Below are 25,880 nucleotides of genomic sequence, written 5' to 3' on the forward strand. Positions count from 1 at the left end.
TCTGAGCGCGGAGCTGCTTTGTGTAGTGTTTCCGGGGAAACCGCAGTATTTCAGCGCCCTAAAGCGCCACCGTGGCAGAGAATGAATCTGCATTTCTAATAAGCCTTTCTTGCCGCTTATCGTCAGATCAATGCAAATATCAACTCATGTTTTTACGCAGCAAACACAGAGTTGTAAATGAGAAAGAAGTTGATGTGCCTTCTAAAAATCTTTAACATAATTTATATGCTTGCTTTATCCCTTTTCATAAAAACAATCTATAGCCTGAAACGCTGTTGTATAAGATTTGTATTTTTGTTTTTGTGAAAACCTGTATCTGAACTGTAAATCATGTAATTTTATGGCTCAAAACTGTATGTTACCACAGACATTGTCCAACCTCGCTCATTCTGTGTTCATTTTACTCGTGCAGCTCTTAAAATGGGTCATAAATTGCCTTAAATTTATTTTTAAAAATTCTGCAGATACCCTGTAAATAGTGAAATAAAATTCCTTCCTTCATATTTGTTAATATTTGTGTATTGATAATATTTTTGATTGACATTTAAACTCCTATCTGATTTTCTATATTTAAAAAAAATAATAAAATAGTAATTTTTAATTCGGGCTAGTTAAATTAATTTTTGGGCTACCAAAATCTGAAGAGTACCTGCCCGAAGGGCTACCAGGGATTTTGAAATTTTGCGAGCCCTGATATACATGCATGCGTGGAATTGTGTTAAAAATAATAATAAATTCATTGCAAAGACAAATCACATCTATGACACATACTGGCCATTAATAACAAATTCATCACAAAAGCAAAAATTAGCACAATTGTATACAAATACAGTATATATACCAAGAGGTATAAAACTAATCTTGTATTTTACATAAATATTGTGATTAAATAATAATATAATATAATAAATGACTAAAACAGTGCAGTGTTTTAGTCATTTTTAATACTTCTATTGTGATGGTCATAATGAGAATAAAGGCTTTATAACTTTTTTGGACCAGAAGAAGTGCCTCGGATTCCTTTCTTGTAATAGTTGCTTTAAACCCAACCAAAGAGCACCTTCTGAGATTACTTCAGGTCCTTTCAGCAAGTAGCACTTCAAGACGTCTCCTACGATCTGTGTTTCTTTATACTTGAGTCAAAGTTCAAAATAAAACTCTATGAACCGCTCCATTGTGAACGAACAGAGCTGTATGAACCACTGCAAGCTGTAAAATAAACAATATTTGACCAAACTCAACTAGTTTTGCGAGAGAACACAAATATCTTTGTCAGAGGATGCAATAGTTTTGTGAGCCTGCAATTATCTTTACGAGAGAACGCAAAAGTTATACGAGCCAATACAAAGTTTCTTGGGGAACATAAAAGTTATAAAATATATTTTGTGCAGTAACTGCATCCTTGAATAACAGGCGATCTCTATTACAAACTCCTTAAACACACCTGAAAAATGTGGTGCTCGTCAGGACTAACTGGATGTTGACTCCATTAAATGATAGAGAATGTAAGTATAATTAATCATATTGATCTACTGACACACATCATCATGACTAGTGTTAACAGTTAACTGTTATTATCAGCTGCATCGTTCAGCACATGTACTCTGATAGCATCTGCTGGTGAGCTCTCACTCACAGTCAGCTGAATCTCACCCTGAACAACAACTGAGCTTAGATTTAGCCGTCGACACAAAACTGAGATCAGATGTAGTGAATGGACAGAATGCATCACTCTATAGCTAACACTGAAACACAACAGAGCCTCTAATCTAAACACACTCATTAAGACCAGAAAACATGCTCCAGCTTATGCAGAAATCATATTTCACAATAACTGTAAGTAGCCAGAGATTTTCTCACCTCAGCTGTGAGATGTAGGGCAGACACTGAAGGAAACTCATCACTTCTTCCTCTGAACATCTTCTCAGCTCTACTGGTTTCTTCTCTGTCTGGAGCTTCAGCACTTCCAGGAGGACGGAGCTCTTTCTCTCTGAGAGATCTATGATCCAGACATCACGTGACTGGAAAACTGACTGTAATGCTGGAAGATAACTCCTGCCTGTTTGAGTCTCATAGTTCTTCACATGAGAGCAAAGATCCAGCAGGAAATCACTGCCATAAATTATATGAGTCCATCCATAATCAGAAGAGCTGGTGCAGACTGATGCTAACAGTTTCAGTATCTGTTCTCCTGTCTGTGTCTCAGTCTCTGCTGCTTTAATGAAGAGACTCAGAAGAAATCTGCTTATAACACTTTCACTCTGATCAGAGAATCTGTAACAAAATGGAAAAGAGAAATGTGAATAAACAGATATCACAGAACATATACAGCTATGATGTGATTAAATAATGCAAAATAACAAACTGTGTTTTGTTTCTGGTTTTCAGCTGATATTAAACACTTTTTAAATTAGACATTAAATGTCAATAATTAATTTACAGTTTTGATAACTGTACAAACCTTAAATAATGGCATCAGATACAACACAGACTTACACTGAACTCAAGTCTTATTGAAGAGACAGTAAAAGATGAAGATTCATGAGACGCAGCGAAGCAGAAGAGCTACATTTGAATGAAGTAATTAAATAATACTTCATTTTAATCTAAAATAGGATAAACTGACACAATCAGTATTCAATATAACCCTGTTCAATATATCCACGTAAACAGTTTAAATTGTACTCAGTTTTAGTCACATTTCTTTTTATAAATTGATCCTCACTGGTTGTAATATAGCGTTTTTCATATACATGCATGCGTTAGATATATCATATAGATCATAACCTATGTAGATCATGCTTTGATCATTTTGAATCTGATCGGGACGATGTAGTCAGTGAGAGAGATGCATTTACAGACACAGAAACATATGTAGTTGTAACCGATCCATCGATCTGAATAGGGGTGTGTGTGTGTGTGTGTGGGCTCTATCTATCTATCCATCTATCTATCCATCTATCTATCCATCTCAGGGCTCGCAAAATCGCTAGCCCGACGTCCCGGGGGTATTGTGTTTTCCAGTCGGGCTCCTTAAATACAGATCTCCCGCAGGTCCTTATAAACTTTTAAAGTGAGTTGTATCAAAATTAAGGCCATAAAAAGTTTTAAATACGTTAAATGGTATAAGAAATGTCTTAATTATAATTTCTAGAGGTCTTACAGTTGGGGACGGAAAGACATGAGTCGTGATACGGCAGGATTAAACTTCAAAAGGCAATGATGTCATTGAATAAATAATGAGCACTGCAGTTTCAAGTCAAAATGCGGCGCAGATGTCTTTATGTGAATGTATCTGAAGGGAACCGACTGTCCTCAGAAACGTGTCTTTGGCATTTTACCTATAATAGGCCTTTATCACACTTCCGCGTTCGAAAAGTTTTGTTGTGGATTATTTACGAGAATTCAGCACAGATACGCCTTCTAAAGACACCAATCTCAGTTTACAACAATTAACTGAGTATTATGAAACGAAGGAATATGTTGTCACGATATCCAGATGCGTCCCAGACAGCAGTTGACTCTGTGCCAGATCCGTTTTCAAACCGGCAAATCCAGATTACAGTCACATCCGCTTTCAGTGCTGTAACACGGATCCAGCCCGGCCCGGTTTCAGTGGCGGGAACTACTGTCGCAGAGCAGATCCGGGCGGCGTCCGAAACGAGCGCTGCTTTTTTCTGCAGTTCAGAACAGAAGACGCCAAAGATATTTGCTCTGATCAAAGCAATAAATTGTATTTTGAAGTAAATTAAAATAGAAAACCATTATTTTAAATTGTAATACTTTTTCCTGTATTTTTGATCAAATAAATGCTGGCTTGATTAGCATTTCGCGGAAAGAGTAAAATAAAATGTGTTGTAATATACTGTTTCAATATCTTAGAGAAACCAATTTAAGTGGAAGGATTTTTTTTTATTTTTTTAAACAATGCTTATACACAACATTCTGGTCCACACTCACACCAGATGGTGGCGGTAATGCACCAAAAAGTTGTTTGCCAACCGCCAATAAACCTTAATAGTAGAAGACGACGTCAAGACGATCGAGGCACGGACTGCACGCTGTTATCCTCACAAACTTCACCAAGGTATGTCACACCATGTGATCACACTGTTCTACTAACAAATAAATTTCTTATGTTGTGTACTCGATAACTGTTTTTATTGCTCCTTAGATCGGTGTTGGACCGGCGAACAATTTAGGCCTGTTATCAGAGGACTTGCTAACATGAAGAAAACGGTCCAGAGGTCTGTAATTATACGTAATAAACGAATTTTAACTTAATTACTCAATTTAAACTTTAGTCATTTTGACTGCTTCTATTAAAATTTAATGTTTAAGATTGCTGCCTGTCATGGTGGGCTAGCAATGTTAACGTTTAAGTACTAACCCTCAAGGCTGCATGCATTTATTTGATCAAAAATAAAAAAGTAATATTGTGAAATATCATTTGAATATATTTTTAAAATGTAACTTATTCCTGTGAGTTTTCAGCATCATTACTGCAGTCTTCAGTGCATGATCGTTCAGAAATCATTCTAACATGCTGATTTAGTGCTGGATTTTTATTGGTGCTCAGTTATCAGTAATGGTTCTTATTATTATTAGATGTAAAAAAAAATTAAAAAAAATTTTTTTTTTGCTGCTTAACATTTTTATGATTCTTTGATGAATAGACAGTTCAAAAGAACATCATTTATTTGAAATATATTTTTTGCTTCATTATAAATATTTTTACTTTTATCAATTTAATGCCTATTTGCTAAATAAAATTTCTATTTTTATAAAATAAAAATCATTTCTATTTACACACACCAAACATTTGAATGGTTGTATATCATGGTTTCTGCATATATTAAGGAGCATGAAAATACAGCTTTGATCACAGAAATAAATTACGCTTTTACAATATATTCATAAAAAACATTTTAACTGATAATTACTTTTAAAATTGTAATTAAAATATAATTTATTTCTGTGATGGCAAAGCTGAATAAATAAATGCTTTTCTTTTTAACTTTTTATTCATCAATAAATCCTGAAAAAAGTATCACAGGTTCCCAAAAAATTAAGCAGCACAACTGTTTCCAACATCGATAACAACGGAGTATCAAATTAGTATATTATAATGATTTCTGAAGGATCATGTGACACTGAAGACGAGTAATGATGCTGAAGATTCAGCTTTGATCGCAGAAATAAATTATATTTTGAAGTATATTAAAATAGAAAACCATTATTTTATTTCATTTCATTATTTTTAATACTTCACAATATATATATATTTTTGTATTTTTGATCAAATAAATGCTGGCTTGATGAGCATAAGAGACTTATTTCAAGAAGATTAAAAACAGTAATGTGTCCAAACGTTTGACGAGCCCGGTCCCCTTGAATAAGCAGGCAGAACGCTTTCAGGCACATCCTGAACGATAGAAACAGAGGGGCACTGAGGAGACAGACATGTATTGCATTATATTGTTTGGTATGATTTTTATTTATAAAAGCTTTGCCAAAATATGCTTTTATTTCTGTTAACGGTATGCTCCATGTTAATTGGGTAAATGAACTGAGAAATTGTCCAGCAACACTATATAACGATCTGTTTCAATTTCAGGTTCCACCCGAGAGCCGGACTGTCACATAGTAAGGTGAGTCCATTTTTCTTTTCTTTTTAAGTTTTCAGTGGAGTTTGAGTTATTCAAGCTATTTGAATGCCACAATTTATAATTGAGTATTGATAATAATGAGTGCCTGATAATGTTACAACTTGTGCTGTTCGAAACATACTGTTTGTTGGGGCCGATTGAGGCTTGCAGCTTTCTGGAGAAATGCTCCTTCAAATAACCTCACACCCAGCATCCTGAACAATATTCCTGTTATAACAGTCATAGTCCTCTAGCAATGCTATAGTCTGTGTGTCTTTTTCATCTCAAGTCGGTGATTAAAGGAAGTGTATATGACACTGATGTCCCATGCACTAATTTCCACAGTGGAGCATGTTAATAAACTCTGACTCTTATGTGTAAGGCTTAAACATTGCCTTCCTTGCTTTGTAATACTAAATGAAACAAATACATTCATAACATATGTGTGTAATATGCAATTAGTTGTGTATTTTTTTAATATTCCCCTTGCTTTTCTTCTCTGTTATATCAGTTATTATACTTTACACCTATGGGCAGTAAGCAGAATGAACATTATCTTTGTTACACACAAAGCAGGACAAAATTACTCGATTACAGGAAAATTAAAAAATGCTAACCATGGATAACATTTATGATGTGGAAAAGCATATACAGTGCATGCATATTAGGCGATTCAATATTCTGATCATGTTTTTTTTAAGCACTTTTACCAATTCCAAACCACATCAATCATAATAACTACTATTAATTTTGTGTACGATCATTTTATAATTATATAATCAACAAGAACTGGAAGTGAAAAACGCTTACTGATGCTCCAGAAGGAATCACGATACATTAAGGGGGTGAAAACTTTTAAACAGAATGAAGGTGTACATTTTTCTTATTTTGCCTAAATATTTTGTTCATTTAGTACTGCCCTTCAGAAGCTACAGAAGATACTTCCCAGACAGCAAGCAGTGTCGGCCCAGATCCGGCCCACATGTGGCCCGCATTGATTTCATTGATTTGGATCTGGGCCAACACTATGTTGCTGTCTGGGTTACATGTTTCCCACAAGACAAAATAAGCTCAATTTAACCTGATCTTCAAATTCAAAAAGTTTTCACCCCTTAATGCATTATTTTTTCTTCTGGAGCATCAGTGAGCATTTAAACCTTCTGTAATAGTTGCATATGAGTCCCTCAGCGTGAAAAGATGGATCTCAAAATCATACAGTCACTGCTGGAAAGTGTTCAAATACACAAAAATGTTGGAAAAGCACTGTACAAATAAACAAATTGTGTTTGAATTCTAGATATGTATACAACTTATTTCTGTGTGTGTGTGTGTGTATGAAGGCATATATATATATATATATATATATATATATATAATAATATAAAATACACTAAATGAGCTGGCCCAGATCCGCATGGTACTGGACCAGATCCTGCCCACATTTGGGCCAAATCACCATAAGTGAATCCACATCTGGTCTGGAGCTGGCCCAGTTCTGGTCCAGATCCGGAAAAACCGGATCCATGCCGGTATTGGCCCGTTGTGCCAAAAGACACCGGCCCGAGTCCGTTACACGGATCTGGTCCAGAACGTCCGATGGGTCTGGACCAGATCTGGCCCAAATGATTTTTGCTGTCTGGGGTATTTTGTGACTTAAACAGGAGCGCGCGAGGCATACTGTATGTGTACAGACAATTCTTCACAGTCTGATCACCTTATTTCATTACAGAACAGCGAGAAAACTATATAAACAACAAATCACATTAATAAGCATTAGAAATAGCCAAAGCTTAAAACATTACTATCGGCTGTATGATTAAATTAAAGGTTTAGGGCAAACTTGTATTAAACATGCTCACATTTTTTCACGCGCTGACTTTATGATGCAATCCTCTATATTTGCATCAAATTTAAGTTGTTCAAATAAAGAAATATTTCCAGCCCACAGACAATAATTAAAAATAAGTTTGATCACTTAATCGAGTTATTCTCTGTGATTGCATGCAACGATTGAATATCATATACTGTGAACAAGAGCGTGAGGTTAATCACAATAAATATAATTCAAAAATAAACTAAATAATATTAAAATTAAATCAGTCCGAGAGTATTCCTCTGGCAGTAACTTGAGCTGCGTGCTCTTCATTAATCTGACGCTGACAGTCGCGTCGCTCAGATAGGCTCATGTTACACATTAAAATGAAGGATGACATGACACATGGTATGGAATCGGTATAAATATGCAGTTTTAACATTGACGTTTATTGCATCAATGTTCAACTAAACTAAATTAGTTTAATTTTCTTCACAAAAATGCCGTCTGTCCATTGACTATAAAGCGGGCGGAAATTTCTTTCCGCTACTAATCGGAGCCGGATGTGACGACACGCGGACTGTGATAAAGGCCTATTCCTGATAGACCAGTGTTTCTGAGCGCGGAGCTGCTTTGTGTAGTGTTTCCAGGAAACCGCAGTATTTCAGCGCCCTAAAGCGCCACCTCGTGGCAGAGAATGAATCTGCATTTCCAATAAGCCTTTCTTGCCGTTTATGGTCAGATCAATGCAAATATCAACTCATGTTTTTACGCAGCAAACACAGAGTTGTAAATGAGAAAGAAGTTGATGTGCCTTCTAAAAATCTTTAACATAATTTATATGCTTGCTTTATCCCTTTTCATAAAAACAATCTATAGCCTGAAACGCTGTTGTATAAGATTTTTGTATTTTTGTGAAAACCTGTATCTGAACTGTAAATCATGTAATTTTATGGCTCAAAACTGTATGTTACCACAGACATTGTCCAACCTCGCTCATTCTGTGTTCATTTTACTTGTGCAGCTCTTAAAATGGGTCATAAATTGCCTTAAATTTATTTTTAAAAATTCTGCAGATACCCTGTAAATAGTGAAATAAAATTCCTTCCTTCATATTTGTTAATATTTGTGTATTGATAATATTTTTGATTGACATTTAAACTCCTATCTGATTTTCTATATTTAAAAATAAAATAGTAATTTTTAATTCGGGCTAGTTAAATTAATTTTTGGGCTACCAAAATCTGAAGAGTACCTGCCGAAGGGCTACCAGGGATTTTGAAATTTTATGAGCCCTGATATACATGCATGCGTGGAATTGTGTTAAAAATAAGAATAAATTCATTGCAAAGACAAATCACATCTATGACACATACTGGCCATTAATAACAAATTCATCACAAAAGCAAAAATTAGCACAATTGTATACAAATACAGTATATATACCAAGAGGAATAAAACTAATCTTGTATTTTACATAAATATTGTGATTAAATAATAATATAATATAATAAATGACTAAAACGGTGCAGTGTTTTAGTCAATTTTAATACTTCTATTGTGATGGTCATAATGGGAATAAAGGCTTTATAACTTTTTTGGACCAGAAGAAGTGCCTCGGATTCCTTTCTTGTAATAGTTGCTTTAAACCAAACCAAAGAGCACCTTCTGAGATTACTTCAGGTCCTTTCAGCAAGTAGCACTTCAAGACGTCTCCTACGAGTTGCTATATCTTTTCTAACTGATCAGACTTACGGTTTTCATAAAACTGAAGATTAAAAATCATAAAACTCCCATAGACTTACAGTGACGGAATGTTCAGATGAGCCCTGACCTTGCCAGCTCCAACTGTCAAAATTTAAATCTAAACACACTGAAGCCCATTAGACTCAATCAGACTTCCCTTCTATCTACTATTTCTAACCCATTCAAACTCATCTATCTATCTATCTATCTATCTATCTATCTATTATCTATCTATCTATCAGACTTCCCTTCTATGTACTATTTCTAACCCAATCAAACTCATCTATCTATCTATCTATCTATCTATCTATTATCTATCTATCTATCTATCTATCTATCAGACTTCGCTTCTATGTACTATTTCTAACCCATTCAAACTCATCTATCTCTCTATCTGAGATCTATCTCACACACACACACAGACACGCCGCACACACACACACACACACACACACACACAAACAAACAAATAAACAAACATAGACCTTTCAATCATAAGACCTGTTTTTCCTGTTTACACCTGTGTCCTTTGGGGGCAATATGACCCCAAAATTGAAAGAGTAATTGTAAAACATTTATAAATTTTTAATCATACATATAATATATATTTTTTGTTTGTTTGTTTACTTCTCATCTATACATTAATGCTGTGTTTTGGGAGATATGAAGTACTTTTGTACCTGTTTACCACAAAAATCCTCAGCTACACCATTAGCTTGCATGTGAAATATTACATTTTTATGAATAAATCTCTTAAATGATGATCTAAATTTAATTTAAACTGTTTCTGGATATTGATCTAGGTGTTAGGTGTACAATACTGCCATCTGGTGGTTAGAGAAAAACTTCACAGAAATCACAGATTTTGAAAGAATAGTGTAATGACCATATATATCCAGCAGAGGCCCATAGAGAGCCATTCACTTTTCTGGAAGTGCTCAACTGCTCCTCTCACAACTTTTCTGATATATATTTGGTAATTATATATTTAAACATTATAAAATACACAACTTTTATGATATATATTTTGTAATTATATATTTAAACATTATGAAATACATTAAAAACTGTATAAGTGCTCACTTTTGCAATAATGCCACATAAATTTGCAGAAATGCCACACAAGTTGTCACTAAAACTTGATTGCAGGTACATATTTATTTCAATCTAAAAAGTAAAATAAATTATTTATTTTTTTGACATGAATGTAAATAAAATCGAAACGAAAAAAAAAACCTAAACTAAAAACAACTGCAATAAGCAGATATGAATGGCGGTATGTGTGTAAGAGAGTGTGTGTACGTGCGTGAGTGAGTATGCTCGTTCCTCATTGCATTTGTGCTCTAGTATCAGGCTTTAATTTTGTTGTGTGGACATTTTCAGATTTATGCAGAATTTATTGATTTTATTTGCCAATTTCTATAAAAATGCTCTTTGTTGCAGTCACACATGTGTGTTTTTGTATGCGTGTGTGCGCGTCTTTTCTACATTGCATTTGTGATCTAGTACCAGGCCTTCATTTCTGTGTGAAAATTTTCAGACCTATGCTGGATTTATTATTATTTTTTGACAAATTAAAAAAAAATATATAGATTTTTTCGTATTTCCCATTCATTTTCAATTGAATTTATTGACCCCAAAGACCATATTAGTAAAAAAAAAAAAAATCACATACCTTCAGAACAACCGAATCAAGCCCTTTTTTTTTATTTTTTATGTGAATACAGATAGAAAATGTTGAAAAGTCACAAAATCTTATTCCACTGAGATGAAGGGAAACATTTTTTAATTAAAGAAAGTTGATTGGGGTCATACTGACCCCGATATTATTTCTAATCCATTCAAACTCATCTATCTAATGTTTCTTATCTATCTATCTATAATCTGACTGTATCTATCTATCTATCATCTATCTATCTATCTCAGACTGTATTGCCTTAAGTTTGTAAAACTACTTTAAACTTCAAACTATTTCATACTGAAAACCATCAAACTTAAAACTTTTAACATTTTTCAAACTTAAACTTTTTAAACTTCTTAAACTTTTTTAAAACTTTTAAAACTTTTCAAACTTTCTGGTCCGTCTTTCTCAAGCCAACTTAAAGTTTGTCTCGACGAACTTTCCTATCTAGTTAGTGGTGCTTGCCAAAGGCAAGGCATCACTATTATTCTCTTGCATACTTATTATTATTATTCTGCTTCTTCTTATTCTTCTTCTGGACAAAACTTCGGTTCGCTACTCCTCCTGCACCGTTTGTCACAGACCCATGAATGAGGTGTCAAATCGACCGGCTCATTGAGGAGATGTGGGCTATATCTTTTCTAAGCGATCGGACCTACGATGTTCACACAGCGGACGAAAAAGTGGGCAAAAAAATCCCATTGACTTACATTGGCGGAATGTTCGTGAATTTGAATCTCAACTGTCACTTTCTCACACACACACACACACGCAGGCCCTTAGAGCCCCTTCTCTCTCTCTCTCTGTAACTCACACACACTCATTTGACTCATCTTTTAAGAAACCAATAAGTAATGACCTATGACCTTCATAGCCACACCCTAGCAACCACTTACAGCACCCTAGCAACCACCCCATAGACCTCCATTGAAAACAGATCAAAAGGGATATCTTTGGATAAAAGTGTCATATAAACATGCAGGTTTTGCTCTTTTGACTCGTGATCAAATGCTACACATACTAGCAGTGAATAGCTACATGCTAATAGTGATTAGCTAAGTGTTAAATCAGGCTAAGAACATACGAATAACTGTATAAAACTATATAGTAATGATGTGTGACAACTACCAACCGCTTAGCAACACGATAGTAACCTCCCAGTTATAGAGGTGTGCTATATCTTTTATAAGTAATTGAGTGTACGATGTTCGTCTGATGGATGAAAAAATTTGGGCGAAAAAGTCCCATAGACTTAACATTGGCACAAAATTAGTGAGATTATATCTTTGGATCAGGAGGTCACAGAGACTTGGGGGAGGGCTCTTTTGACTCGGCCTATCAAGCAGCCAATAAGTACTGACATGACAACTTCATACCTATGCCCTAGCAACCACTTACAGCACCCTAGCAACCGTAAAAGGACATTAACAAACAATTTTCCAGCACCAAAACATTGTAGAAACATGGCGTTGGGCTCAGTGGATTCAGACTGTCAAATAGTCTTCAAATATCATGCCATAAATTGTATAGTCACACCATAGCAACCATTTAGAGTACCTTAGCAACTGAACAAACTCATGAATAAGCAATTTCTCAGCACCAGAAAGTGGTATAGATATCGTGCGTGGCCTCTTTTGTTCGAGCTGAAAAACCAGTCTGTAAGTATCACCATGGTGACTGTGCAGATACACCCTAGCAACCACATAGAGAACCCTAGCAACCGTATAGCAACATAAGACGTCAACAGCCAATAAAAGGATACAATATTTCCTTTTTTTTTTTTAGTTTTGTGACTCCACAACATCATACAGACATGGGAGTTGGCTCTCTACAATCGCGCAGAACACTGTAGTATCTGCCCTCCGCCGAATTTTGCCACTGCAAGCACCACTCACATTTTCTTCAGGAAATGTACATTCTAGTATTATTATTACTATTCGCCCTGACAAAACTTGCACGCTACTCCTCCTGCACCGCTTGTCGAGACCCATGAATGAGGTGTCAAATCGACTGGCTCATTGAGGAGAGGTGTGCTATATCTTTCCTAAGCGATCGGGCGTACGATGATCATACAGCATGCGAAAAATTTGGGCAAAAAAATCCCATAGACTTAACATTGGCATAAAATTTGTGAAATCATATCTTTGGATCAGGAGGTCACAGAGACTTGGGGGAGGGCTCTTTTGACTCGGTCTATCAAGCAGCCAATAAGTACTGACATGACAACTTCATACCTATGCCCTAGCAACCACATAGAGAACCCTAGCAACCGTAAAAGGACATTAAAAACAATTATTCAGGACCAAAACCTTGTAGAAACATGGCGTTGGGCTCAGTGGATTCAGACTGTCAAATAGTCTTCAAATATCATGCCATAAATTGTATAGTCACACCATAGCAACCATTTAGAGTGCCTTAGCAACTGAACAAGCACATGAATAAGCAATTTCTCAGCACCAGAAAGTGGTATAGATATTGGCCTCTTTGTTTGGGCTGAAAAACCAGTCTGTAAGTATCACTATGGCAGCTGTGCAGCTACACCCTAGCAACCACTTACAGCACCCTAGCAACCACTTACAGCACCCTAGAAACTGTAAAAGGACATTAACAAACATTTTTCAGCACCAAAACATTGTAGAAACATGGCGTTGGGCTCAGTGGATTCAGACTGTCAAATAGTCTTTAAATATCATCCCATAAACTGTATAGCCACACCATAGCAACCATTTAGAGTACCTTAGCAACTGAACATCTTGACAGCCTTGGGACTCGAATTTCAGTGGTACCTTAAAGTTTCAGCACCAGAAAGTGCGTCTCAACCATCTTATCTTTTTAATTCCTTTTCTGCTTACATCTTTCTGAAATGTTTTATACCCCGAGGCTCAAACTTTTGTGGAACCTAAAGGCTCCCATCCTATAAAATCCCACTTTCTGATTTACCCGAAGCGGAAATAAATGGACTGAGTAAGCGAATAAGAATCTCAACTGGCTTGATAGCAACCTCAGTTGGCTCATAGGCCCTTAGAACCCCATTCTCTCTCTCTAAGGGACCACCCTAGGATCAAAAAGGCAAAAAATCCTAAGTAAAGTTCGACCCACTAGCTTGGAAAACTACTTTTGGCTGAGCATATCTTGCATAGCTCCACAACATCATACAGTAGAGAGTGCTACAACTCTCTATGCGACAAGTGCTTTGAAATCCTTGAAAACAACAGACTTGGTGCCTAATCAGACAGCCATTAGTGAAGTACATTCAGTGGCGTATCAAACTTAGATACTTCACTGATCATATAATGCACCACTCGCCCTTCAGATTTACGTAAGCAACACAAATAAGGCTAATGAGTTATATCTATACCAACATTTGGAACCTAGCCTGGGAGAAATGTACATCTAGTATTGTTATTACTATTCGCCCAGACAAAACTTCGCACGCTACTCCTCCTGCACCTTTGTCGAGACCCATGAATGAGGTGTCAAATCATGCAACATATTGAGGAGAGGTGTGCTATATCTTTTATAAGTAATTGAGTGTATGATGTTCATCTGGTGGACGAAAACATTTGGGCGAAAAGTCCCATAGACTTAACATTGGCACAAAATTAGTGAGATTATATCTTTGGATCAGGAGGTCACAGAGACTTGGGGGAGGGCTCTTTTGACTCGGTCTATCAAGCAGCCAATAAGTACTGACATGACAACTTCATAGCTATGCCCTAGCAACCACTTACAGCACCCTAGAAACTGTAAAAGGACATTAAAAACAATTTTCAGCACCAAAACATTGTAGAAACATTTGGGCTCTGTTGATTCAGACTGTCAAATAGTCTTTAAATATCATCCCATAAACTGTATAGCACACCATAGCAACCATTTAGAGTACCTTAGCAACTGAACAAACACATGAATAAGCAATTTCTCAGCACCAGAAAGTGGTATAGATATGGGGGTGGCCTCTTTTGTTTGGGCTGAAAACCAGTCTGTAAGTATCACCATGGCAACTGTGCAGCTACACCCTAGCAACCACATAGAGAACCCTAGCAATAGCAAACTAAAAGCTATCTTGCTCCACAACATCATACAGACATGGGAGTTGGCTCTCTACAATCGCAGAACACTGTAGTATCTGTCCAGTGCCAAGTTTTGCCACTGCAAGCACCACTCACATTTTCTTCAGGAAATGTACATTCTAGTATTGTTATTACTATTCGCCCAGACAAAACTTGACACGCTACTCCTCCTGCACCTTTGTCGTAGACCCATGAATGATGTCAAATCATGCAACATATTGAGGAGAGGTGTGCTATATCTTTTATAAGTAATTGAGTGTATGATGTTCATCTGGTGGACGAAAAATTTCAAAAAGTCCCATAGACTTAACATTGGCACAAAATTAGTGAGATTATATCTTTGGATCAGGAGGTCACAGAGACTTGGGGAGGGCTCTTTTGACTCGGTCTATCAAGCAGCCAATAAGTACTGACATGACAACTTCATAGCTATGCCCTAGCAACCACTTACAGCACCCTAGAAACTGTAAAAGGACATTAAAAACAATTTTCAGCACCAAAACATTGTAGAAACATGGCTCTGTTGATTCAGACTGTCAAATAGTCTTTAAATATCATCCCATAAACTGTATAGCACACCATAGCAACCATTTAGAGTGCCTTAGCAACTGAACAAACACATGAATAAGCAATTTCTCAGCACCAGAAAGTGGTATAGATATTGGCCTCTTTCTGAAAACCAGTCTGTAAGTATCACCATGGCAACTGTGCAGCTACACCCTAGCAACCACATAGAGAACCCTAGCAACCTATAGAAGCCATATCTCAGCTCCACAACATCATACAGACATAGTTTCACAATCAGAACACTGTAGTATCTGCCAGTGCCGAGTTTTGCCACTGCAAGCACCACTCACATTTTCTTCAGGAAATGTACATTCTAGTATATATATTCGCCAGACAAACTTGCACGCTACTCCTCCTGCACCTTTTGTCAGACCCATGAATGATGTCAAATCATGCAACATATTGAGGAGAGGTGTGCTATATCTTTTATAAGTAATTGAGTGTATGATGTTCATCTGGTGACAAAAATTTCTAAAAAAAGTCCCATAGACTTAACATTGGCACAAAATTAGTGAGATTATATCTTTGGATCAGGAGGTCACAGAGACTTAGGCTCTTTTGACTTTCTATCAAGCAGCCAATAAGTACTGACATGACAACTTCATAGCTATGCCCTAGCAACCACTTACAGCACCCTAGAAACTGTAAAAGGACATTAAAAACAATTATTCAACCAAAACCTTGTAGAAACATTTGGGCTCTGTTGATTCAGACTGTCAAATAGTCTTTAAATATCATCCCATAAACTGTATAGCACACCATAGCAACCATTTAGAGTGCCTTAGCAACTGAACAAACACATGAATAAGCAATTTCTCAGCACCAGAAAGTGGTATAGATATTGGCCTCTTTCTGAAAACCAGTCTGTAAGTATCACCATGGCAACTGTGCAGCTACACCCTAGCAACCACATAGAGAACCCTAGCAACCAGATAGCAACAAAAGCCATATCTCAGCTCCACAACATCATACAGACATGGGAGTTGGCTCTCTACAATCGCGCAGAACACTGTAGTATCTGTCCAGTGCCGAGTTTTGCCACTGCAAGCACCACTCACATTTTCTTCAGGAAATGTATTCTATTATTGTTTGCCAAAGGCAATATCACTATTATTCTCTTGCATACTTATTATTATTATTCTGCTTCTTCTTCTATTCTTCTTCTACAAAACTGTTCATCTCCTGCAACCGCTTGTCACAGACCCATGAATGATGTCAAATCATGCTCATTGAGGAGATGTGCTATATCTTTTCTAATAATATGTTTCACAATAAAAATCAAAAATCCCATTGACTTACATTGGAATGTCTGAATTTGAATCTCAACTGTCACTTTCACACACACATCAAGATTCTCTCTCTCTCTCTCTCTCTCTGTAACTCACACACACTCATTTGACTCCTCTTTATAACCATTAATGACCTATGACCTTCATATCTAACCTAGCAACCACTTACAGCACCCTAGCAACCACATAGACCTCCATTGAAAACAGATCAAAAATATCTTATAAAAGTGTCATAGAAACATGCATTTTTGTTTTGACTGATCAACAGGACTTTCCTCATGCATCTACACATCAAAAAATAGCTACATTAATAGTATTAGCTATGTTAAATCAGACTAGAATACAATAACTCTGTAAATCTACATAGTAATGATGTACAACTTCAATTAGCACATTTTGAACCTCAGTTATAGAGGTGTGCTATATGTTTTATAATTGATAATGATGTTTCATTTGCTGAAAAAAAAATTTAAAAACCCAGACTTAACATTGGCACAAAATTAGTGAGATTATATCTTTGGATCAGGAGGTCACAGAGACTTGGGGAGGGCTCTTTTGACTCGGCCTATCAAGCAGCCAATAAGTACTGACATGACAACTTCATAGCTATGCCCTAGCAACCACTTACAGCACCCTAGCAACCGTAAAGGACATTAATAAACAATTTTTCAGCACCAAAACATTGTAGAAACATGGGGTTGGGCTCTGTTGATTCAGACTGTCAAATAGTCTTTAAATATCATCCCATAAACTGTATAGTCACACCATAGCAACCATTAGAGTACCTTAGCAACTGAACAAACACATGAATAAGCAATTTCTCAGCACCAGAAAATGTATTGATATGATTTTGTTACAGAAAACCAGTCTGTAAGTATCACCATGGTGACTGTGCAGCTACAAGCAACCACATAGAGAACCCTAGCAACCGATAGCAACATAAAGAAGCCATATCTCAGCTCCACAACATCATACAGACATGAGTTGTTTCTCTAAATCGCAGAACACTGTAGTATCTGCAGCATTTTGCTAATCAAGCACCATCACATTTTCTTCAGGAAATGTACATTCTATTGTTATTACTATTAGACAAATTTACGCTATGCACCTTTGTCATAGACCCATGAATGAGATGTCAAATCAGCGCCATATTGAGGAGATGCTATATCTTTTATAAGTAATTGAGTGTAATGATGTGTCTGGTATGAAAATTTTAAAAGTCCCATAGACTTAACATTGGCACAAAATTAGTGAGATTATATCTTTGGATCAGGAGGTCACAGAGACTTGGGGAGGGCTCTTTGACTCGGCCTATCAAGCAGCCAATAAGTACTGACATGACAACTTCATAGCTATGCCCTAGCAACCACTTACACCCTAGCAACCGTAAAGGACATTAACAAACAATTTTCAGCACCAAAACATTGTAGAAACATGGGGTTGGGCTCTGTTGATTCAGACTGTCAAATAGTCTTTAAATATCATGCCATAAACTGTATAGTCACACCATAGCAACCATATAGAGCACCCTAGCAACCATATAGCAACATGATAATCTCAGCTCCACAACATCATACAGACATAGTTTTTCACATCATCTAACTATATTGACAGCCTAGTGCAGTTTTGCCACTGCAAGCACCACTCACATTTTCTTCAGGAAATGTACATTCTGTTAGTGGTGCTTGCCAAAGGCAAGCATCACTATTATTCTTGCATACTTATTATTATTATTCTGCTTCTTCTTATTCTTCTTCTGGACAAAACTTCGCTACTCCTCCTGCAGCTTGTCACAGACCCATGAATGAGGTCAAATCGACGCTCATTGAGGAGAGGTGCTATATCTTTTCTAAGCGATTGACCTAATGTTTCACAGCGGACTAAAAGCGGCAAAAATCCCATTGACTATTGGCGGAATGTTCTGAATTTGAATCTCAACTGTCACTTTCACACACACACACGCAGGCCCTTATGCCCTTCTCTCTCTCTCTCTCTGTAACTCACACACTCATTTGACTCTTTTAAGTAACCAATAAGTAATGACCTATGACCTTCATAGCCACACCCTAGCAACCACTTACAGCACCCTAGCAACCAATAGACCTCCATTGAAAACAGATCAAAAGGATATCTTTGGATAAAGTGTCATATAAACATGCAGGTTTTGCTTTGACTTGATCGCAAACAGGACTTCTCATGCATGCTACACATGCTAGCAGTGAATAGCTATGCAATAGTGATTAGCTAAGTGTTAAATCAGACAAGAACACACTAACCCTACAAATCTACATAGTAATGTGTGACAACTACCAACCGCTTAGCAATACGCTAGTAACCTCCAGTTATAGAGGTGTGCTATATCTTTTATAAGTAATTGAGTGATGTCTGCCTGATGGATGAAAAATTTAAAAAGTCCCATAGACTTAACATTGGCACAAAATTAGTGAGATTATATCTTTGGATCAGGAGGTCACAGAGACTTGGGGAGGGCTCTTTGACTCGCCTATCAAGCAGCCAATAAGTACTGACATGCCAACTTCATACCTATGCCCTAGCAACCACTTACAGCACCCTAGCAACTTAAAGGACATTAACAAACAATTTTCCAGCACCAAAACATTGTAGAAACATGGGTTGGGCTCTGTTGATTCAGACTGTCAAATAGTCTTTAAATATCATGCCATAAATTGTATAGTCACACCATAGCAACCATTAGAGTACCTTAGCAACTGAACAAACTCATGAATAAGCAATTTCTCAGCACCAGAAAGTGGTATAGATATCATCTCTTTGTTTGGGCTGAAAAACCAGTCTGTAAGTATCACCATGGCGACTGTGCAGCTACACCTAGCAACCATATAGAGAACCCTAGCAACCGATAGCAACATAAAGCCATATCTCAGCTCCACAACATCATACAGACATGGAGTTGGCTTCTACAATCGCGCAGAACACTGTAGTATCTGCACAGTTTGCCATGCAAGCACCACTCACATTTTCTTCAGGAAATGTACATTCTAGTTATTATTATTCTTTTTCTGAAATTTCTGACTGCTACTCCTCCTAGAGCTTTAACTCTAAACTCCAAACTCCCAAGTCTTGAGACTGATCTGACTTAGTGCTATATCTTTTCTAACTGATCGACTTACGGTTTTCATAAAATGAAGATTAAAATCATAAAAATCCCATAGACTTACATTGGCTCATCTGAACATTGAACCCAACTGTCAAAATTTAAATCTAAACACACTGAAGCCCATTAGACTCAATCAGACTTCCTTCTATGTACTATTTCTAACCCATTCAAACTCATCTATCTATCTATCATCTATCTATCATCTGACTGTATCTATCTATCATCTGACTGTATCTATCTATCTATCTATCTATCATCTGACTGTATCTATCTATCTATCTATCTATCATCTGACTGTATCTATCTATCTATCTATCTATCTATCATCTGACTGTATCTATCTATCTATCATCTATCTATCATCTGACTGTATCTATCTATCTATCTATCTATCTATCTATCATCTATCTATCAGACTTCCTTCTATGTACTATTTCTAACCCATTCAAACTCATCTATCTCTCTATCTGAGATCTATCTCACACACACACACACACACACACACACACACACACACACAAATAAACAAACATAGACCTTTCAATCATAAGACCTGTTTTTCCTGTTTACTGTGTCCTTTCAATATAAAAATTGTAAATTGTAAACATTTATAATTTTAATCATACATATAATATATATTTTTGTTTGTTTGTTTACTTCTCATCTATACATTAATGCTGTGTTTTGGGAGATATGAAGTACTTTTGTACCTGTTTACCACAAAATCCTCAGCTACACCATTAGCTTGCATGAAATATTACATTTTATGAATAAACTTTAAATGATGATCTAAATTTAAACTGTTTCTGGATATTGATCTAGGTGTTAGGTCAATACTGCCATCTGGTGGTTAGAGAAAAACTTCACAGAAATCACAGATTTTGAAAGAATAGTGTAATGACCATATCCAGCAGAGGCCCATAGAGAGCCATTCATTTTCTGGAAGTGCTCAACTGCTCTCAAACTTTTCTGATATATATTTTGTAATTATATATTTAAACATTATAAAATACAACTTTTATGATATATATTTAATTATATATTTAAACATTATGAACACATTAAAATGTATAAGTGCTCACTTTTGCAATAATGCCAATAAATTTGCAGAATGCCACAGTTGTCACTAAAACTTGATTGCAGGTACATATTATTTCAATCTAAAAGTAAAATAAATTATTTATTTTTGACATAATGTAAACAAAAAAACGAAAAAACCTAAACTAAAAACAACTGCACAAGCAGATATGAATGGGTATGTGTGTAAGAGAGTGTGTGTTACTGCGGAGTGAGTATGCTCCTCTCATTGCATTTGTGCTCTAGTATCATTTTTAATTTTGTTGTGTGGACATTTTCAGATTTATGCAGAATTTATTGATTTTATTTGCCAATTTCAAAATGCTCTTGTTGCAGTCACACATGTGTGTTTTTGTATCTGCCCTTTTCTATTGCATTTGTGATCTAGTACCAGGCCTTCATTTCTGTGAAAATTTTCAGACCTATGCTGATTTATTATTATTTTTGATAAATTAAAAAAAAAATATATAGATTTTTCGTATTTCATTCATTTTCAATTGAATTTATTGACCAAAGACTATATTAGCAAAAAAATCATACCTTCAGAACAACCAATCAATCATTTTTTTATGTGAATACAGATAGAAAATGTTGAAAAGTCACAAAATCTATTCCACTGAGATGACAACATTTTTAATTAAAGAAAGGATTAAATCCCCATATTATTTCTAATCCATTCAAACTCATCTATCTAATGTTTCTTATCTATCTATCTATAATCTGACTATCTATCTATCTTCATCTATCTATGTTGTACTCATTGCCTTAAGTTTGTAAAACTACTTTACACTTCAAACTATTTCATTGAAAACCATCAAACTTAAAACTTTTAAACTTCAAACTTTTAAACTTTTTCTAACTTTCTGGTCCGCTTTCTCAACTTAAAGTTTGTCCAAACTTTTTATCTATTATTATTATTCTTTTTCTGAGACTTAATATTCACCAGAAAACACAGCATCAAATAACATACTTACATAGATCTGTTGTAAATTATTTACTTCTTTAAAATACTGTTTCCTTCAATTTCTATTCTATTTTCTGTATTTCGTGTTTGATGCATCTGTTAATTTAAATGCACCAAAAAACCTATCATTTTCATTCTCCTTGCAACAATTTACTATTATTTCAAACATTACCAATTAATTCTGTTTTCACTAGTGACTGTATTTATCAATACTACTAACATCACATTTCATTTAAGAACATAAAGACCATGACTTTTATTTAAAGCAACCACAACACATTAAGTACTTTTCTTTTTTTTCTTACACATTGTTATCCTCTTTTGATCTATCATGTGTTTAAACTATTTTCTAACCATTTAAACAGATAATAATCTGCTAATCTTTATCTCTATTTCATACATCTTTCCTTCTCTGTGTCTTAATTTTGTCAGCTGTCAAAAAGCTGACTTCATTTCTGCTTTTCTTTATCATCATCTTTTATCAGACTATCTGAGAAGACTCATAAAATGCTCTCTCTCACAATCTCTTCTACAGCATTTGTAATATGCTCATTTAACAATTAAATACTCAATCTTTATGCAATTACAATCATGAATCTCATGACTATATCATCTATAAAACTCAGATTGTGGTCATTTATTTGAAATTCTAGAATCTTTAAATACTTGTCTCTCTATCATATTAGTCTTTGTGATTTCAACATTCACCTAGACAATTTTATGCTACAGACTTATGCACTTAGCTTTCTTTGATCTCAAAACCACTACTAGCACGCTAAATCACTTGTTGAAATGACACAAAACCAATTGACTTATTCTTTATAGAATTGTACTGCAGATAACATTCTGGTACAAATATACTTGGACCATTTCTTCATTACATTTACATTACATTGCTTTGTAAATACATTTGACAAATGGTTTTCTCTCTTATCTTTCTGTAGTATTTTTTTAAATTTCTCATCTCTGCAAAAGCTACTAGATTTTATGCTCTAAATCTTTTCTAGAACATTTGTTTTAGCCAGCACTGCTCCTTAAACATATTCTAACATCACTACACTCAACCAGAAAAAATCTTAAATCAAACATCTGTCATCATGAAACATCTATGCTCACATTTTTAAAAGTAAAAATCTACATTTCGAACAAGATACAGAGACATTATCTCTACAGAACATTTAATTTTCTGTTATCTAAAATTACAATGACTTTGATTTCTTTACAGACAAAACTAGATCAATCATTTTTAAGCACACAATCATACCACATCCACTGCTAAACTATCTTTTCTTTTCTGTAATCATAAGCTGAAGTATCAATTCTTTAACCATTACAACATGTTCTAAATTACATTAAGCAATCTAAATCTTATGACTCACACACATCATCAAACATACTGATAACTTATTCTCACATGAAATGCTCAAAAGAACATTAAACATTCTCTTATGACTACAGACCTGTTCTCTCCTTTCATAGCAAAACATTAACATTTTTCAAAATCTCACTGTTTCTTTCACAGAACACAAACTATGCTAAACATCATTTCAACTATTCAACTGAGATTCTCTTCACAATCATTGCAAATCATTAAATCATCAGTCCTCATTCTGCTGGACCTATCTCTTTTGACACTGTCAATCATCAGATACTCCTGTCCACCCTCTCATCACTGGGCATCTCTGGCATTCCACTTCGCTGGTTTGAATCCTATCTCACTGGTAGGTCTTTCAGGGTGGCCTGGGAGGTGAGGTATCCAAAGCACATACATGGTCACTTTCTCTGATCTATTACAACAATCACTTATCATACAGGCACATGGATTCTCATACCATTGCTACGCTGATGACACACAGCTCTACCTCTCTTTTCAACCAGATGATCCAACGGTAGCTGCAAGGATCTCAGGTTGCCTGGCGGACATCTCGGCATGGATGAAAGAACATCACCTGCAGCTCAACCTGGCAAAGACTGAGCTTCTTGTCCTCCCTGCCACTCCGACTCTACAGCATGACTTCACGATCCAGTTAGGTTCATCAACAATAACCCCATCAACTTCGGTCAGAAATCTTGGTGTAATCTTTGATGATCAGCTGACCTTCAAAGACCACATTACAAAAACTGCTCGATCTTGCAGGTTTGCACTATATAACATCAGAAAGATCATTTCTGACAGAGCATGCTGCACAACTTCTTGTCCAGGCCCTTGTCATTTCTAGGCTGGACTATTGCAATGCTCTTCTGGCTGGACTTCCGTCTAACACAGTCAAACCTCTACAAATGATTCAGAATAAAACAATTCTTCAGAGAAAACTTATGTTACATCTCTTTATCTCCCTGCACTGGCTACCAATCACGGCTCGCATCAAGTTCAAGACACTGATGCTTGCATATAGAACAACCACTGGCTCAGCACCCGTTTACTTGCACTCTCTATTAACAAACTACATCCTCCAGAAATCTGAGATCTGCTATATCTATACCATCACAGAGGCGCAAAATCACTCTCTAGATCATTCATATTCACCATTCCTGGCTGGTGGAACGATCTTCCCACCTCTATCCGGAATGCTGGATCCCTGTCAATCTTCAAGCAACAACTGAAAACTCATCTCTTTCGACAGCACTTGACTTCATCCTAAACTTAAAAAAAAAAAAAAAATTATCTTTACTTATTCCTTCCTTTGGTAGTTTGTATTTATTTGAACAATGCCTGAGACTTGGTGTTGCAAGCACTTCGTATGTCTGATTGCCTCTTCAAGATTAATCGCTCTATGTATTCCCCAATTGTAAGTCGCTTTGGATAAAAGCGTCTGCTAAATGACTAAATGTAAATGTAAATGAGACTAAAATTTCTGACTGCTACTCCTCCTAGAGCTTTAACTCTACAAACTCCAAACTCAGCCCAAGTCTTGAGACTGATCTGACTTAGCGTGCTATATCTTTTCTAACTAATCCGACTTACGGTTTTCATAAAAATGAAGATTAAAAATCATAAAAAATCCCATAGACTTACATTGGCTCATCTGAACATTCCGTCAAACTCCAACTGTCAAAATACAAATCTAAACACACTGAAGCCCATTAGACTCAATCAGACTTCCTTCTATGTACTATTTCTAACCCATTCAAACTCATCTATCTCTCTATCTGAGATCTATCTCACACACACACACACACACAGACACACACACAGACACGCCGCACACACACAGACACACAGACACACACACACAGACACACACACACACACACAAACAAACAAATAAACAAACATAGACCTTTCAATCATAAGACCTGTTTTTCCTGTTTACACCTGTGTCCTTTGGGGGCAATATGACCCCAAAATTGAAAGAGTAATTGTAAAACATTTATAAATTTTTAATCATACATATAATATATATTTTTTGTTTGTTTACTTCTCATCTATACATTAATGCTGTGTTTTGGGAGATATGAAGTACTTTTGTACCTGTTTACCACAAAAATCCTCAGCTACACCATTAGCTTGCATGTGAAATATTACATTTTTATGAATAAATCTCTTAAATGATGATCTAAATTTAATTTAAACTGTTTCTGGATATTGATCTAGGTGTTAGGTGTACAATACTGCCATCTGGTGGTTAGAGAAAAACTTGTGGAAATCACAGATTTTGAAAGAATAGTGTAATGACCATATATATCCAGCAGAGGCCCATAGAGAGCCATTCATTTTTCTGGAAGTGGTCAGTTACTCCTCTCACATCTTTTCTGATATATATTTTTTAATTATATATTGAAAAATTATAAAATACATTAAAAACAGTATTTTTCCCAAAGGTTAGAATTTGTTTTTGTTTGTTTGATGTATTTTGAAGTGCTCGCTTTTGCAATAATGCCACAAAAA

General features: G+C 35.7%; 1 protein-coding gene and 1 long non-coding RNA gene across 7 annotated transcripts in view; one reads left to right on the top strand and one right to left on the bottom strand.

Annotated features, from left to right (window-relative positions):
• LOC131536081 (uncharacterized) overlaps positions 1–25,880 on the bottom strand; it is a 124,903-nt gene that overhangs the window by 46,765 nt on the left and 52,258 nt on the right. For 4 of the 6 annotated variants that reach the window (XM_058768765.1, XM_058768768.1, XM_058768764.1 and 1 more), the window contains one exon: positions 1,861–2,274. The exons of the other annotated variants lie outside the window; for them this stretch is intronic. In XM_058768765.1, the coding sequence (XP_058624748.1) occupies positions 1,861–2,274 (414 nt within the window). The remainder of the gene's footprint in view (positions 1–1,860; positions 2,275–25,880) is intronic. 6 annotated transcript variants of the gene reach the window in all.
• Positions 3,820–5,635, top strand: LOC131536142 (uncharacterized). The gene is made up of 3 exons (XR_009269865.1): positions 3,820–4,087; positions 4,175–4,247; positions 5,618–5,635. It is a non-coding gene; the product is annotated as an uncharacterized LOC131536142 (long non-coding RNA).

The sequence above is a fragment of the Onychostoma macrolepis genome, chromosome 03 (assembly GCF_012432095.1).
Source record: "Onychostoma macrolepis isolate SWU-2019 chromosome 03, ASM1243209v1, whole genome shotgun sequence".
Lineage (NCBI taxonomy): Eukaryota > Metazoa > Chordata > Actinopteri > Cypriniformes > Cyprinidae > Onychostoma > Onychostoma macrolepis.